At 45.1% G+C, this 13,203-nt stretch overlaps 3 protein-coding genes across 5 annotated transcripts; 2 read left to right on the top strand and 1 right to left on the bottom strand.

The window, feature by feature from the left end:
* The first annotated feature begins 543 nt into the window (after positions 1-543).
* On the top strand, positions 544-4,520 carry LOC123119500 (alanine aminotransferase 2). Of its 3 annotated transcripts, none has more exons than XM_044539317.1 (15): positions 544-731; positions 805-855; positions 1,082-1,132; positions 1,293-1,358; positions 1,436-1,497; positions 1,588-1,666; positions 1,744-1,848; positions 2,217-2,327; positions 2,423-2,560; positions 2,636-2,710; positions 2,806-2,926; positions 3,510-3,664; positions 3,720-3,809; positions 3,908-4,111; positions 4,283-4,520. In XM_044539317.1, the coding sequence occupies exons 1-15, from the start codon at positions 681-683 to the stop codon at positions 4,397-4,399; spliced, it is 1,476 nt and encodes a 491-aa protein (XP_044395252.1). In that variant the 5' UTR covers positions 544-680; the 3' UTR covers positions 4,400-4,520. The 3 variants fall into 3 exon arrangements, with proteins under 3 accessions (XP_044395252.1, XP_044395253.1, XP_044395254.1); XM_044539318.1 differs by having other exon boundaries at positions 545-731; positions 3,735-3,809; XM_044539319.1 differs by having other exon boundaries at positions 669-731; positions 1,074-1,132.
* A 246-nt stretch (positions 4,521-4,766) lies between these two features.
* LOC123119501 (uncharacterized) lies at positions 4,767-5,876 on the top strand. The gene is made up of 3 exons (XM_044539320.1): positions 4,767-5,046; positions 5,172-5,296; positions 5,414-5,876. The coding sequence occupies exons 1-3, from the start codon at positions 4,897-4,899 to the stop codon at positions 5,517-5,519; spliced, it is 381 nt and encodes a 126-aa protein (XP_044395255.1). The 5' UTR covers positions 4,767-4,896; the 3' UTR covers positions 5,520-5,876.
* A 3,401-nt stretch (positions 5,877-9,277) lies between these two features.
* LOC123119499 (protein WRKY1) lies at positions 9,278-12,407 on the bottom strand. The gene is made up of 4 exons (XM_044539316.1): positions 12,260-12,407; positions 11,048-11,963; positions 10,842-10,967; positions 9,278-10,240 (listed from the first exon to the last, which is right to left on the bottom strand). Exons 2-4 carry the CDS (start codon positions 11,845-11,847, stop codon positions 10,096-10,098), a joined length of 1,071 nt encoding a protein of 356 aa, XP_044395251.1. The 5' UTR covers positions 11,848-11,963; positions 12,260-12,407; the 3' UTR covers positions 9,278-10,095.
* Positions 12,408-13,203: the final 796 nt, after the last annotated feature.

The following is a 13,203-nucleotide window of genomic DNA, read 5'->3' as shown; positions in this document are numbered from 1 at the left end:
AAGAAAAATGGATGCACTTAACAGAAAATCTTGCTTATGTACAAAAATGACTACTTGTATGGTTGTTCATCCAAGATATAATTTTTTTACTTCGGTTTATTCGGTAAACCGCTCGGTTTTTGGTATATACCATAAAAACCAAAATTCAAAACGGCATGAAAGTTTCATACCATACAGAAATCATAAACCATAAAAACCGTAAAATTGATTCGGTTTGGTTTATTTCTGGTATGGGATTTCGGTTCGGTTTTAAAATACACAGGGTGAGTCGGCGGTAAAAGCAACCAGGAGAGACGATTACTAACGGTAAACATAAATGAGCGCATCCTACGGTCGTAGCTCCTTCCCTCCAGTTAGCAAGGAGCGAGCTGAACCGTTGGATCGGCTCCGATGGCGGATTCGCGGTAATTTTGCCGAATCGGCGGGGATACTCCGGGGTTTCGTGGCGAAGAAGTACGTACTCCACTTCCCGACTCCCGGCGTGGTGGCGGCCTGTACCGCTGTACGTAACACGTGAAGCAACTTTGGACTGTAGCCAAACAAACCTGCCACCCCCGTGATCGACCGACTCGACTGTCTCCTACTCCTCCCAGGCCGCCGCTTGCCACCCCGCTCCCACCGCTCCCCCCCCCGCCCGCCGTCGTCCCCCGAGCCTCACTCTCAGAGAAGAAGAAGCGACGATGTCTCCTGCCTCCGCGCGCGCCCTCACCGTCGACTCCCTAAACCCAAAGGTAGCAGCTCTCTGCCGCCGCCCGATCCACACGCGTTTCCAAATCCAATGCTGGTGGTCGGTTGGTTTTGCAGGTGCTGGCGCTCGCGGATCACCTCCGGGGCGCCGTGGCCGGCCGCGCGCAGGTACCTTCCCCAGTTGCTAGTATTTTCCAAGAGATTGAGATCCCTGAGAAACGTACGGTTGGAAGCTGCTGTACCATAGTGTATCCGTGTATGTGTCTGAGCCAGCGGCCGTACATGACTCAGAACCATGTTAAATTGCCACTACTACAGCACGTATTTTGCACCTAGCTTGGCAGATCATGCAAATTAAGTGATCTTCTCTTCTGTTTCTTGGTGAGGTGTCCAGCGCATGCAGAAAGAGCTAGAAACTAATCCGGGTCTATACCCTTTCGATGAGGTATGTTCCAGTGAATCTCATCACATTATTGAAGAACAATTGAATATCATCTTCCACTGGAACTTTCCAAAATTCATAGCCTAGATGCATCTACTTCTGTTAGTGTTTCTACCATTTTTTCCCTTTTTACTGTGGTTAATATTTCCATTTCTTCCTGTAGATAATCTATTGCAACCTTAGCAATCCACATTACCTCGGACAACAGCCAATTAAGTTTTTCCGTGAGGTGGGTGATTTGCTCCATATGAACTCTTTTATTAACAATCTCGTTTCTTCATGCTCTGATGCTTTCTTGTCTTCCAGGTTCTTGCCTTGTGTGATTACCCGCATCTTCTGAACTGCAGTGTAACTAGTTCCATATTCAGGTAGTAATAAACACCACAGACCACATCATATGAGCAAGATGCATTCAGATTCATAAGCTAGATAGCTCAACTCGATTGTTGCTGTTGCAGTTCTGATGCAATAACAAGGGCGAGGGAGATTCTAGACCTCATTCCTGGGAGAGCAATGGGAGGATACAGCCACTGTCAGGCAAGATCAGGAACCCAGACCCTCTTTTGACAAATGCAGAAATGAACCTAGAACCCACTAACGGTTTTGACCTCTAGGGTACCGAAGGGTTGCGGAATGCAATTGCTGTTGGAATAGCCACTCGTGATGCTTTCCCATGCAATGCAGAGGACATTTTCCTGACAGATGGAGCAGCTGCGCCGGTACTATTTGATCCACCATATGCGGAGCAATTCCTTCATCCACCATCTTGTGCATAACACTCTGAATAATAGTTGGAGATATTGTGATCCTCTGCTACTACTGGGCATCCTGACAATGTTATATGATATATCTCATACGCTGTCAAACTACTCTGTGGAAGTTCCTTTTGCACTTTAGTAATTAGCACTATTTTTTTACGAACCTCGTTCTTATCACTAATATATGATTGACTTAAACCACCTAATATGCCATGATAACAGGAGCAATGTCACTAAACATCCAAGATGAAAGTTATTTTTATCTCCCCCTTTCCTTCCTTTCAGATATGATTCTTGCCAATCGAGTTGTTTGTTTGATTTACAAACAGGTTCATATGGTAATGCACCTGTTGATACGAGATGAAAAAGATGGCATCCTTTGCCCGATTCCATCACATTTCCTGTATACAAGCTCAATGGCTCTGTGTGGTGCAACTCTTGTATGTACTTCATTACTGGATCGAATTGAATCCATGTCAACTCGATTTTACTGGTTGTCAATCTGCAGTAAGCAAGATGATATCTGCTTTCTCAGGTACCGTATTACCTTGACGAATCAGGAGGTTGGGCCGTGAGTATTTCGGACCTGAAGAAGCAGCTGGATGGTGCCCGATCTGAGGGCATCACTGTTAGGGGACTTGTGGTTGTAAATCCAGGCAACCCTACTGGACAGGTGTGTTTACTGATCATCGACTTGTGTAATTCATATATTCTTGTACAGGTCTTAATGTGGTTAAATTGTACATAGGTTCTTGTGAAGGAAAACCAGTGTGAAATAGTGGAATTCTGCAGGATTGAAAACCTTGTTCTTCTAGCAGATGAGGTGAGGTTTTTGTATCTTTCTTTATAAGAATCTATAAAGTTTCCTTGAATTTTGTGTATGTAACCCGCTGTATCTTTTCTTGAACTTACTGGTAGGTTTACCAAGAAAATGTTTACACAGATGAAAAGAGATTTATCTCTTTCAAGAAGATAGCACGGTCCATGGGTTTTGGTGAAGAAGATATTTCTTTAATATCATTCCATTCAGTTTCTAATGGTATATGACATCTAGTTCTTCCTTTTATCCATGTTTATTCTCAGTTATACGCGGCTCTCTTGTTACTTACTATAAAAATGAGAAGGGGAAGTATGTTGTTAGGTGCACTCATGAGAAAGATTTCTTTAAACATTGGATTTTCGACTCATCGAGTAAAGCCAACATAAGGAAGTTCTTGCAAAAGCAGATTTGCATATTGGTTATGTTAATAGAATAGAATCATACTAATGTAATGACTATTTTTTTCTCGAACATTGGTAATGTAGTGATTTGTTTATTCGAATTTGAACCCATTACTTGGTAATGTTATTCTAATGACTTTTTTCTCCATCTAGCACGCCATGTACTCTTTGTCTATTGGCTTTCTAGGCACTGTCTTTTCCTCCCTTTGCTTAATAAGGAGCGTCTCGCATACTGTATTTCTTGTATATCAAACCAAGTGTGGGGTATCATCATCTGTTCCTGTTTCCAAAGTTCCAAGTAATCTGAAGTTCTGAACTACTGGGGTGAAGTTTCATACATGCACCACAAATTCTCCATCGAATGGATTGATATTTGTTAGAAGTATCGTCTTCTCCATCAGGATACTATGGAGAATGTGGGAGAAGAGGGGGTTACATGGAGGTCACTGGCTTCAATTCTGAAGTTCGGAAACAAGTATACAAAGTGGCATCCCTAAGCTCATGCTCCAACTTAGCCGGCCAGGTTCTCGTGAGCCTAGTCATGAACCCACCAAAGGTCAGTAAATATGCATCTCATCTTGCCTTTGCATTTCTATATACGTTTTAGTTAGCCTCCCTTTTGTCAGGTTGGAGATGAGTCATACACCTCTTACTGGGAAGAAAGAGATCGCATTATGTTATCATTATCCCGATGTGCAGAGGTTCCCTTTTGTCACATCCACTTCCATGATTATCTTCATTTTACGTGCAAAAATATCATTATCTCTGAATGTCACATTGTTGGACTTGTTTTGTTCAGGCCATGGTGCAGGCATTCAACAGCCTGGAAGGCCTGACTTGCAGCAAGGCTGAAGGGGCAATGTTTGTATTCCCATCTGTTCGGCTGCCTAAAAGGGCAATTGCGGCTGCTGAGGCAATGAACACCAAGCCAGATGTGTTCTATGCTCTCCGCCTTCTTGAAAACACTGGCATCGTCCTCTTACCTGGCTCTGTGTTTGGACAAGTGAGTGTGATGCACTTATTTAATTTGATATAGTTGTCTCTGGAACTGACTAGACGTGAACCAAAGATAGGAACTTATATTTTATCCTTTTTATTCAAGATTATTACAGGGAGATTTTCGTGTTGCTATTCTAATATCATGTTCGTTTCTGTGTTTATACTCTGAATGAAGGTACCTGGCACATGGCATTTCAGATGCACAATCCTGCAACAGGAGGAGAAAATACAACTAATCATCAATCGCTTTAAGGCGTTCCATGAAACTTTCATGGAAGAATTTCGCGATTAAAAGTCGCCAGCTTATTTGATCTGTAGCACAACTTTTCAAGTCTGGACAGAAAAAACATGAGCTTTGTAACCGTCAGTTACATGATTTATGTCTGGAACAATTGAGTTTTTCCTTTGTATCATTCTGAAGTTAATCTAAAACTTATCCATTGCACAATAAGAAACTTTTCAATTTAAAATCCTATTCGGTGTGCTGTAAAAACCGAGGTGGGGAAACTTGGTGGGAAGCAATTTGGAAGTCACTGTCATGAGTCATGACCTGAATATTTTACCCAATAATGCTAGTACAAGAGTTAGAAAACGAATTTGCCTGCCAATTTAATAGGTAATCAGCTGAACTTAATCTTAACAGCACACCCAATCATCTGCTTTGCCACAGCTTGGTTGACCTAACATCCCTATTTAAAACTGCATCCACCACTATCCCACTAATGGCCATTTACATGACATGTACTCCATGATCAGTAGTTGTGTGGTTCCACGTTTCAAAACTCAGCCATGGCTGCCTTGAGGTGCTACTCATCTACTGCTGCAATCATAGTCCCAAGGAGGAAGATTTGCACAAGAGCTTCCATGGATGGCAGCTCCAGTTCCGAATCCAGGCAACAAGCTTCTAGTTCGGTCAGCTTCGCCTGCAAGGTGAACAAGGTAAGTACCTGTTCGTGCCAAAAGCTATGGCATGTCAAATATAATGGTGATGATGTAACTATGTTAGCATGTAACAGCACTGTTTTTAGTAATCTGAAGGAAACACCATATTTTTATTTCCCCAGGTTTATGAGGACAAAAACATGGGCATCCTCTGTTACACTGATGAGAATGGTGAATTGGTGTGTGAGGGCTTGGATGAAGGCCCGAGACTAACATGGCGAGATATGGAGAAATTGACCAAAGAGAGGTAAGCTATATATTATGTTCATCCTTTTCTGTATGTTTTATTTTTGTTTTAACACTAGAGTGCTGCTTCCCATATATATAAATGACCAGTGTGTTTGCCGTGACGTGTTCTGATCAGAGAATCGAAGAACACGACAGAAGATTGGCGGGAGAGAGCGCTGCGGATCGCGGGCGGGATCGACTGGAGCGGCCTTCAGTCTGCTGCTGCCACGGGGAAGAAGTGAAAATGGAAGCTGGCTTGAAGCTTAGCCTCCCTGTAGATCCATTAATCTCGTGGTGATGTTTCAAGTCTTTGTAGAAACGCTGGCTGTTACTGTTATGTGTAGATCAATCTCCACGGTTGCTTGCTTGCTTGATCCGCAATAAGTATCTTATGTGTGTAGGTAGGAAGGATTGGAGAACACTGGGGGCTGATCTAGCTGGTCAACTCCTACTCTTTGTCTCTCTCTGCTGAATAAGAAATGATTTAGCTTCACCGCAAATTCATGCTGATTCAGTTTTCAGTTTCTTCTTTTATCATGTTGTGTCGAGAAAAGAATTTGCTCCAAGGGTGCCTTTATTTGGTTTGCGATTGATCTGAATTTAAACCTTGTCATCTGTGTGTTGCGTTGTAAGCAACCAATTCTGGTCCAGATCAAGCAACGATTCCGGCAAAATAATCTCTAATTGAAAAATGTCAAGCACGTGGACTGTGGAGTTTTAGTCAACCATCCTCGTATGCGTGATGTTTAGAGAGGAGCTTGATTTCGGTTCTGATTAAGTTTACTCCTTTGAACAAGGTTGTCTATGTAGCAGCCGAAAATTTATGTTAATAACTAACCACATACAAGTGTGAGAAATACTCTGCCGTCTCTTTGCCAAATTCCCTGTGGAAGAAACAAAAAATAACACCAGGTTCAGACTTGCTCGTTTTATCTGACAGTTCAGATAATATGTGGCGACCCAAGTTGCCACTGAGCGTTTTCATCACAACGATGGTGTTTTCTAGGTGGGGTGAGAGAGGCTCTAACTCTCGACCTCAGGATAACTCACGTTTTTAGCTATGAGACCTACGCGCTAGCCAACTGCGCCACCACCCCTTTGTTGTTTTACCAGCGAAACAATCATCCTTGTTTCGACAGGGCCATACAAATCACTACATACACTGTAACAGACCAACATTATGAACAGGATTTGTAATCACAGGAGAAGCTCACACCACACGCTCTAGTATTATTGCTAGGCAGGGGAGAATTCAGTACAGCCTCAAGAACAAGCACAAGAATCAGAGAGGAAGAAGATAGGTAGTCCGCCTGTCAGCGACCTTCTACTTGGGCTTGGGCCAGACAGCAGGTTGCCACCACTAGGCTTGGGCAACTCAGAGGCATGGGACGCAGACACTACACATACTTCAGAAGTGGCAACAGCAACGGTGGCTTGGATGGATAGCCCTGTCACTGATGTTCAGCCAGTGACCCAAGCGTTGCCTGCATATCGTGCAGCTGGGATTTGTGCGCGATCGTCCTTCAGCGACGCCCCTGCTTTGCTCTGTTTGTGCTGAATTTGTTCAACTTGTGCCTTCTTTGTTGCTGCCACTTCTTCAGTGCACGTCTTGTTACACACACTCCCACTTTGCGCTTATGTTTTCTTTGCACTAAACCGAAGCTCACACGAGAAGTACTCCCTCCGTCCCAAAATTCTTATCTTAAATTTGTCTAAATACGGATGTATTTGACCAAAGTAGTCAGAGAACCACGATGAGTCCTCTGTGTGATGCTTCCTGAGCTGCCAGCCATGTCATGCCTGGGTTCAGACAGAGCTTTTTTTCTTTCATACGACAGTACTTCCTTTGTTCAGAATTAGTTAACACTCAAACAAATGTATCTAGCATGGTGTTGCACTAATTCTGGATGGAGGAAGTATAACGAAACGACACAAACCATCCAGTGCAAAACGAAGGGAAATAAGTCTCGGAGACACTGGGCATCTGGGCATGCAATGCAGGCAGCTCGACATCCTCTTCAGCGGTAGATGGAGCCTCGCTGCCGCCATCAAGTTTCTTGTCCGTGCAACGCATCAGGAGCCCTTGCTCGCTTCGTCGTCAGAGACGTCGGCGGTCGCGACCCGCACTTAAGTTGCCGTCTGCTGAGACTGTACGTATAGTACTACTATCAAACAAACAATTTATATTGCCTGGATGGATCATCAGCACGGGACCATGGACACCATGCTAGCTAATTTGACACTCCACATATATGTTGCGTCCGTGCACATATCTGGGGTTGTTCTCATCTATCTTCTACTTCTACTTCTACAAGCTTGCACGCAATACTTCTTGACTTGCTTGGCCATCTGGACGCCGGCGGCACGTCCTGAGTCTTGACTCAAGTCCAAAGCAAAGTGCAAAACCCTACCCTGGACTACATACATACATACATATATATATATCGTAGTGCTAGGACTATAGTACATCCTAGTTGCACTTACTTGCAAGACAGACTAAAGATGGCTGTCGTCGACTGTTTGTCAGGTTCACGGGATATGGAGGAACAACATCGTAGTGCGAGGACTATAGGACCTGAATATCAAGCGAACGTCAGATTTTAGGCATGACAAATCAAACGTTTTTCATGACAAATTATGTTTTGTTGAGGATGGCAAGTTTAGTTGGTGAGCATGGCAAATTCTCCTCAATTCATTCTATTTTTTTGCCAGAAAACTGTTGTTCTCACCAACTAAATTTGCTATCCTCGCGTCAATATAAATTGCCAATTATTCATGCCGAAAAGTCTGAAATATTGGCAGCAAAGTTGCGGACCGTCGTTTTTCATTTTTGTAAGTGCGTGTTGTCGACCACTGGAGGTGGATTCCGTACCAACCATTTTCGTCATTTTGCATGCTTAGCTTAGCTGACGAGGTTATTATATTCCAACAAAAAGTGCAGGCATGCATGTACTAGGTGTCAAGAAAAGGCTTTATGTAACGTCGAATTTAGCTGGGCTGTTCGAGGATCCAACAGGGGCATTGACAGCAATGATAGCTACAGTAATAGTTTGCCTAATAAAAAAGCTATGCCTAGGAGGGGATTGTCAAATGAACGTTTTTTACGGCATTTTTAGGTGCTAGCAGATGGCAATTTCTGCCTGTTTTTGTCTCAATTTCCTTCTTTCCAGATACTGTCATACGTCTCTGGAGAAATTGTCACGCGTCATTGAAAAAAATGCTTAAAAAACATTTGCAAATGTCACTCTTCACAGCGAACATACTCTGGCTGTTGGGGTCCTATGTACTACCTCTGTTCATTTTTATAAGACGTTTTAGACATTCAAACACTGTTCAAAACAGTGCAAAGCAAGCTGTCTGAAACATCTTATAAAAACAAACGGAGGGAGTATAATCCTTGCTTGCAAGTCAGAATATGCCCTTGCTTGAAGCTAAATCTTCTCCTTGACTTGACCTCCACACACAAAGTAGCGTACTATGTTTGCCTAATCCGATGCTTGAAGAAATGTTTGTTTACCTTTACAAAAATGAAATGCTACGAGATCTTCTCGTCTCGCGCAAAAAAGAGGGGGGGATACTAGCTAGATCTTCTCCCTTAATTAAGGGTGCCTGTACTCATGGATAGTTGTTTGTAGACCATCTCAATGTAGTTGACCATGCAATAAACCACCGGTTGGTGAGCCATTTTTGTCCATCTCAGCGCCTACCTCAATAATACAGCACGTACCAGCTAGGTGCTGCTTTGCTAGATCCTTTGCCCCACACGGCCACCAGATACTGCTAATACCTACAGCATTCCATGATTGCATCAGGCAGCAAGACCCCATCTTCAGTAAGCAAGCATCATGTGGCGTGTTCAATTGTCAACCTCTCGTTAGGATTTGGGAGCACTGACAAAACATTAATGTATGGCATAGTTCATCTTGAATTTCCCTGAGCAACTGCGCTTACATTTTTATAACAGAAACCATTTTCTTGGGGAAGAACTGGCTACTAGATGTAATGCAAATGTGCTTAGAATTTTAATTCATTATTGTCCAGACCAGAGAGAGAGCTCTTATGAACACACCCATGATAGCACAAAACTCATGTCAAAGTCACTACTGCTAGCATGGAAAGCTTCACACTGAAGTTGAAGCATGACTGAGAAATCACAGCAACTTCCTTCCTATTACACCTGTAAAGAAAACACATGGTCCTCCTAATGTGTCAGTTTGTCAACAGCACCACCACCTTTAATCCTGGAACAATTCTTCTGCCAAAAGAGAAAACAAATCCCATCTTTCAATAAAGCAAAAGCAACACACAGAGACAGAGGCGAGTCATCGCAAGTAAACTTGTGCACGCTAAAAGCCAACCCTGCCAATCCTTTTCCAAGCTTTACACAGAGCTCCTTGCTCGCCTCCTTTCTTCAAATCTCCCTTTCAACTCTTTCAAACACACTCCCTCCCCCTTGTTGAGGGGAACCCCACCTGTCACTATCAACCAGCATATGCATGTTCTTCCCTCCATGTCATCTCTCAGTTTGATTTGATGTGTCATAAGTCACAACTCAGAGCAGAGGAGGGGAAGAACAGCTTGGGCATGCCCCCACTCTGGACGCCGAAACCCTAACAGCGTGTAGCTGGGGGAAGGAAGGGCCACTACTCATTAGATTCCCAGGTGGATGGCCTCAATGTTGTTTGTTGCTCCTACTTTCGAGATCCGTGAGACCTAGTTTCACTTTCACACGAACGGTTCGGCCGTATCTTCAAACAAAGGCCCGGGCCTCGCGTTCATGGATTGAAAGGGGCGGCGAAGCGATCGGCCGGTTGTCGTCTAGGTCTGGGCAGATTGTGTTGGCAGCCGGTTATGGCTGTGCTCGCCTTCGTACGTCACGATGAGCATCGCCGGCTCGTCCACGCACCGCTCGACGTGCTTCCTCGCCGGGCAGCCCCTGACGGTGCTGCATTTATAGTAGCCCCTGCATTTGGTTCAAGTGAACGGCCAGAGTTAGTCTTCTGTGGAGACAAGAAATATTTGGAAAGAGGAACAGTCAGCAGTCCACATTGAGCAGCATGTGCTTGCTTTCATGGTATAGCTACATTTTCCTACCATTAAGGGCAGGCATTAAAGCTTAAGATGTGAGGTGGGCAAACAGGAGCAATCAACATTAGAATGTGGATAGATAAGCATGTCAATGAAATGCGAGTTCCATTAACAAGTTAACTACTTCAGGTCCCTATGACTGATCTCTTTTTTCACACAGACCAACATGATCCACTATATAATTAATTGTTCTAGCAACTAAGGTGTCAACACGTCTTAGCTGTAGAAGAAACTTGGTGCTAGGAAAAGGGTGAGTTGAGTGGGGGATCCACAAATAATTATTCCACAGGTAAAGCAACACAATGAATGCCTGATGGATGCAGATATGCCATCTTTCATGGTACAACATGGGGAATAATAATATCATGACTGAAAATGATTCGATATACATTCAAGTGTTATTTTGACCAATGTCCTTTTTAAGTGATAATCCACATATTTTAAGCAGATAATTGGTATTTTCTTTTCTTTCATACCTCGGATGAGGGGAACCCTTAATCGGCTTCTGCCCATATTTCCGCCATGAGTATTCATCCGGAGGTATATCAGATATTTTGTTGCTAATGGCGGGCACTTTAATTGACCTCTTAATCCGTAATTTCCTGCAGAAAAGTAAATCATCAATCAGGTCAAGACCATAATTCCCAACCCTTATAAAAGAATCACAGCAGGATAGTTATACCTTCTTTTTGAGCAATGACATTTGCCACCTGTGGTGCACTTGCCGCTGCCATCCTCACCCCTGCCCGTACACCGCCGCTTAGGCGCGCATTGGCGCACATTCAGTGGGTCGCTCACAGCTGGGCCGCCGAGCAAACGCATCGGCGGCTTTCCATCCAAGCTAGCTACACTGCCATCCATGCTCAGGGAGGACATGAAAGACCTCGGCGATGAGATCGTCCCAGTGCCGCCACTGGGGCTATCAAACTTCAGGCTGATCCCACTGTTGCTCCTCTTGAACATTTGGGCCTGTAAATTCTGCTGCTGCTGCTGGAATGGGTACCTATGTGCAGTGGCACCAAACTGGAACTGCACAGACAATGGCTGGACCATCTTTGGAGGGCCAAACTGGTGGGCGCTCTTGCTGCTTGAGCTGATCAAATCGAGGCTGCGTCGCGGCTGCGGCGGCGCGCCGACCTGGGGCCGCAGTTGCCCTGCCGAACCAGCAGATGGGGATGGAGTGGCTGCACTCCCGGACATGAGCATCCCCAATGGGGTGTTGCTGCTGCTCTCCAAGAAGCCTTTCTGGCTCAAGAACCCCACGGGCTTCCTTCTCCTGGAGAACCTGCCTCTAGCATGCCCTCCCCTGCCGCCGCCACCATTGCTGAGGAGGGAGACCACCTTCCTGAACTTGGCACAGGCCTCACCCGTCTCTGAAGCTATGCTCCTGAGAAGGGCTGGGTCCTGCTGCTGGGAGAGCAAGGCCAGCAACTTGTGGCAGCTCTCCACCGCCGCGCTGTTGGCCGCCTCCACCTCCTCCATGGCGCAAGAAAAATCAATTGAGAAGTAAATATATATAACCCGTTCTTCTCGTTCTTGCAAAGCTCTTCCTTTTACAGTCTTGGCAAGCAGCTCAGATTCTTGCAGCACTCACTGACCTGAGAGAAGGAAGATACAAATCAGTACTGAGATAGATCTCCGTGAAATGCTCATACGGTTTGGAATTTTCGTCGCAAAACACCAAATTTTTGGGACTCGGGAAGCCATCCGGGAGCCGGATCGACCGCAGGAGCAACGGGTCTCGGCGGGCGGGGCCAAGAACGGATTCATGGCGCGGGTATGAACCGAGAACTCGGGGAGGAACCCGCATGGCGCCGCCGGGCATGTGTCCCGGGAAAGCACCGGCCAAACCGCGACGAATCGGCACCGAAAAAGGGCGCGGGAGTGAGCTCACCTGCGCCGCGAGGCTCTACGCGGGGGCGTGCCCCATCCTCCCGTCGCCGCGTTCCCGGAGTGGAGCAGAGAGGGGATGAGGAAGAAGAAGAGGAGGGAGAGGAGAAGGGAGGAGCGAGGAGAGGCGAGTCTTGTAGCGAGAGCGCAGGGCGGAGGGCACGATGTGCAAATTTGTGGGAGTTCGAGGGTGGAACCGAAAATGTTGGGTACGGGTCGTGCATCTGGGACGTCGATGGCGCAACGGACGGCAGAGATCGTTGCTTTGGCTGGGGCGGGTCGCTGTTGCCGGGGTCAGCGAGGTCAACGACAGGGGTCGGTGAGAGCATCTTTTCACTGTGCGGTTCGTATCAGACGCGGACATCGAAGATAATAAATAAATGTCACTTTTTTTTGCATGGAATAAATAAATGTGACTGCTTGTGCAAATTACCGTGGTTCGATGAGATTTACTAGTAGCTTCATTTTTTAAGTGCAAGACGTAGTTTTTTTAGTTGAATACAAAAGACGTAGTTTGACTGCTTCAATTCATGCTTTGAAACAACTCAAAGGAAAAGGCATGCTTTGAATAAAGATGCAAGCTAATAACTTTGTCCGGCTACAGAAAATCATCAAAAATACCCTTTCTATTGTAAAATAAAACATAAGTATAAAAAAATTAGTACTTCCCCTTTTTTTTCTCTTTGTACTTCCCCTCTCTCATAATATAATACTCCACTAATTACTTCATTTGACTACGAAAATAAGGGGCCAAACTCTCTCTCTCTCTCTTCTCTAAAGGCAAGGCGCGTGGTCATTTGGACCAATTAGGAGAGTTTCAACACTTGCGTGATTGGTTTGTCTTTGGTGGACGAGACTTGCCTGCTCCTTTCCCATGCTTCCATCCGTGCTCCCGCATACGTGGCTTGATTTGATTGGAAGAAAATAAGGCCCGACCCCATCCCCTGA

The sequence above is a fragment of the Triticum aestivum genome, chromosome 5D (genome assembly GCF_018294505.1).
Source record: "Triticum aestivum cultivar Chinese Spring chromosome 5D, IWGSC CS RefSeq v2.1, whole genome shotgun sequence".
Classification (NCBI taxonomy): Eukaryota; Viridiplantae; Streptophyta; class Magnoliopsida; order Poales; family Poaceae; genus Triticum; species Triticum aestivum.
Note: the sequence above shows the minus strand (reverse complement) of the source record. Positions and strands in the feature narration are given on the sequence as shown.

What these genes read in the sequence shown, in the direction of transcription:
- LOC123119500 (XM_044539317.1), top strand. Translation starts at nt 681, where the DNA reads ATGTCTCCTGCCTCCGCGCGCGCCCTCACCGTCGACTCCCTAAACCCA. An exon ending in TCGACTCCCTAAACCCAAAG is followed by an intron (nt 732 to 804) that starts GTAGCAGCTCTC and finishes TTGGTTTTGCAG; the next exon opens with GTGCTGGCGCTCGCGGATCA. An exon ending in GAGGATACAGCCACTGTCAG is followed by an intron (nt 1,667 to 1,743) that starts GCAAGATCAGGA and finishes TTTGACCTCTAG; the next exon opens with GGTACCGAAGGGTTGCGGAA.
- LOC123119501 (XM_044539320.1), top strand. Translation starts at nt 4,897, where the DNA reads ATGGCTGCCTTGAGGTGCTACTCATCTACTGCTGCAATCATAGTCCCA. An exon ending in TCGCCTGCAAGGTGAACAAG is followed by an intron (nt 5,047 to 5,171) that starts GTAAGTACCTGT and finishes TTATTTCCCCAG; the next exon opens with GTTTATGAGGACAAAAACAT. An exon ending in GAGAAATTGACCAAAGAGAG is followed by an intron (nt 5,297 to 5,413) that starts GTAAGCTATATA and finishes TGTTCTGATCAG; the next exon opens with AGAATCGAAGAACACGACAG.
- LOC123119499 (XM_044539316.1), bottom strand. Translation starts at nt 11,847, where the DNA reads ATGGAGGAGGTGGAGGCGGCCAACAGCGCGGCGGTGGAGAGCTGCCAC. An exon ending in TGTCATTGCTCAAAAAGAAG is followed by an intron (nt 10,968 to 11,047) that starts GTATAACTATCC and finishes ACTTTTCTGCAG; the next exon opens with GAAATTACGGATTAAGAGGT. An exon ending in AAGGGTTCCCCTCATCCGAG is followed by an intron (nt 10,241 to 10,841) that starts GTATGAAAGAAA and finishes AACCAAATGCAG; the next exon opens with GGGCTACTATAAATGCAGCA.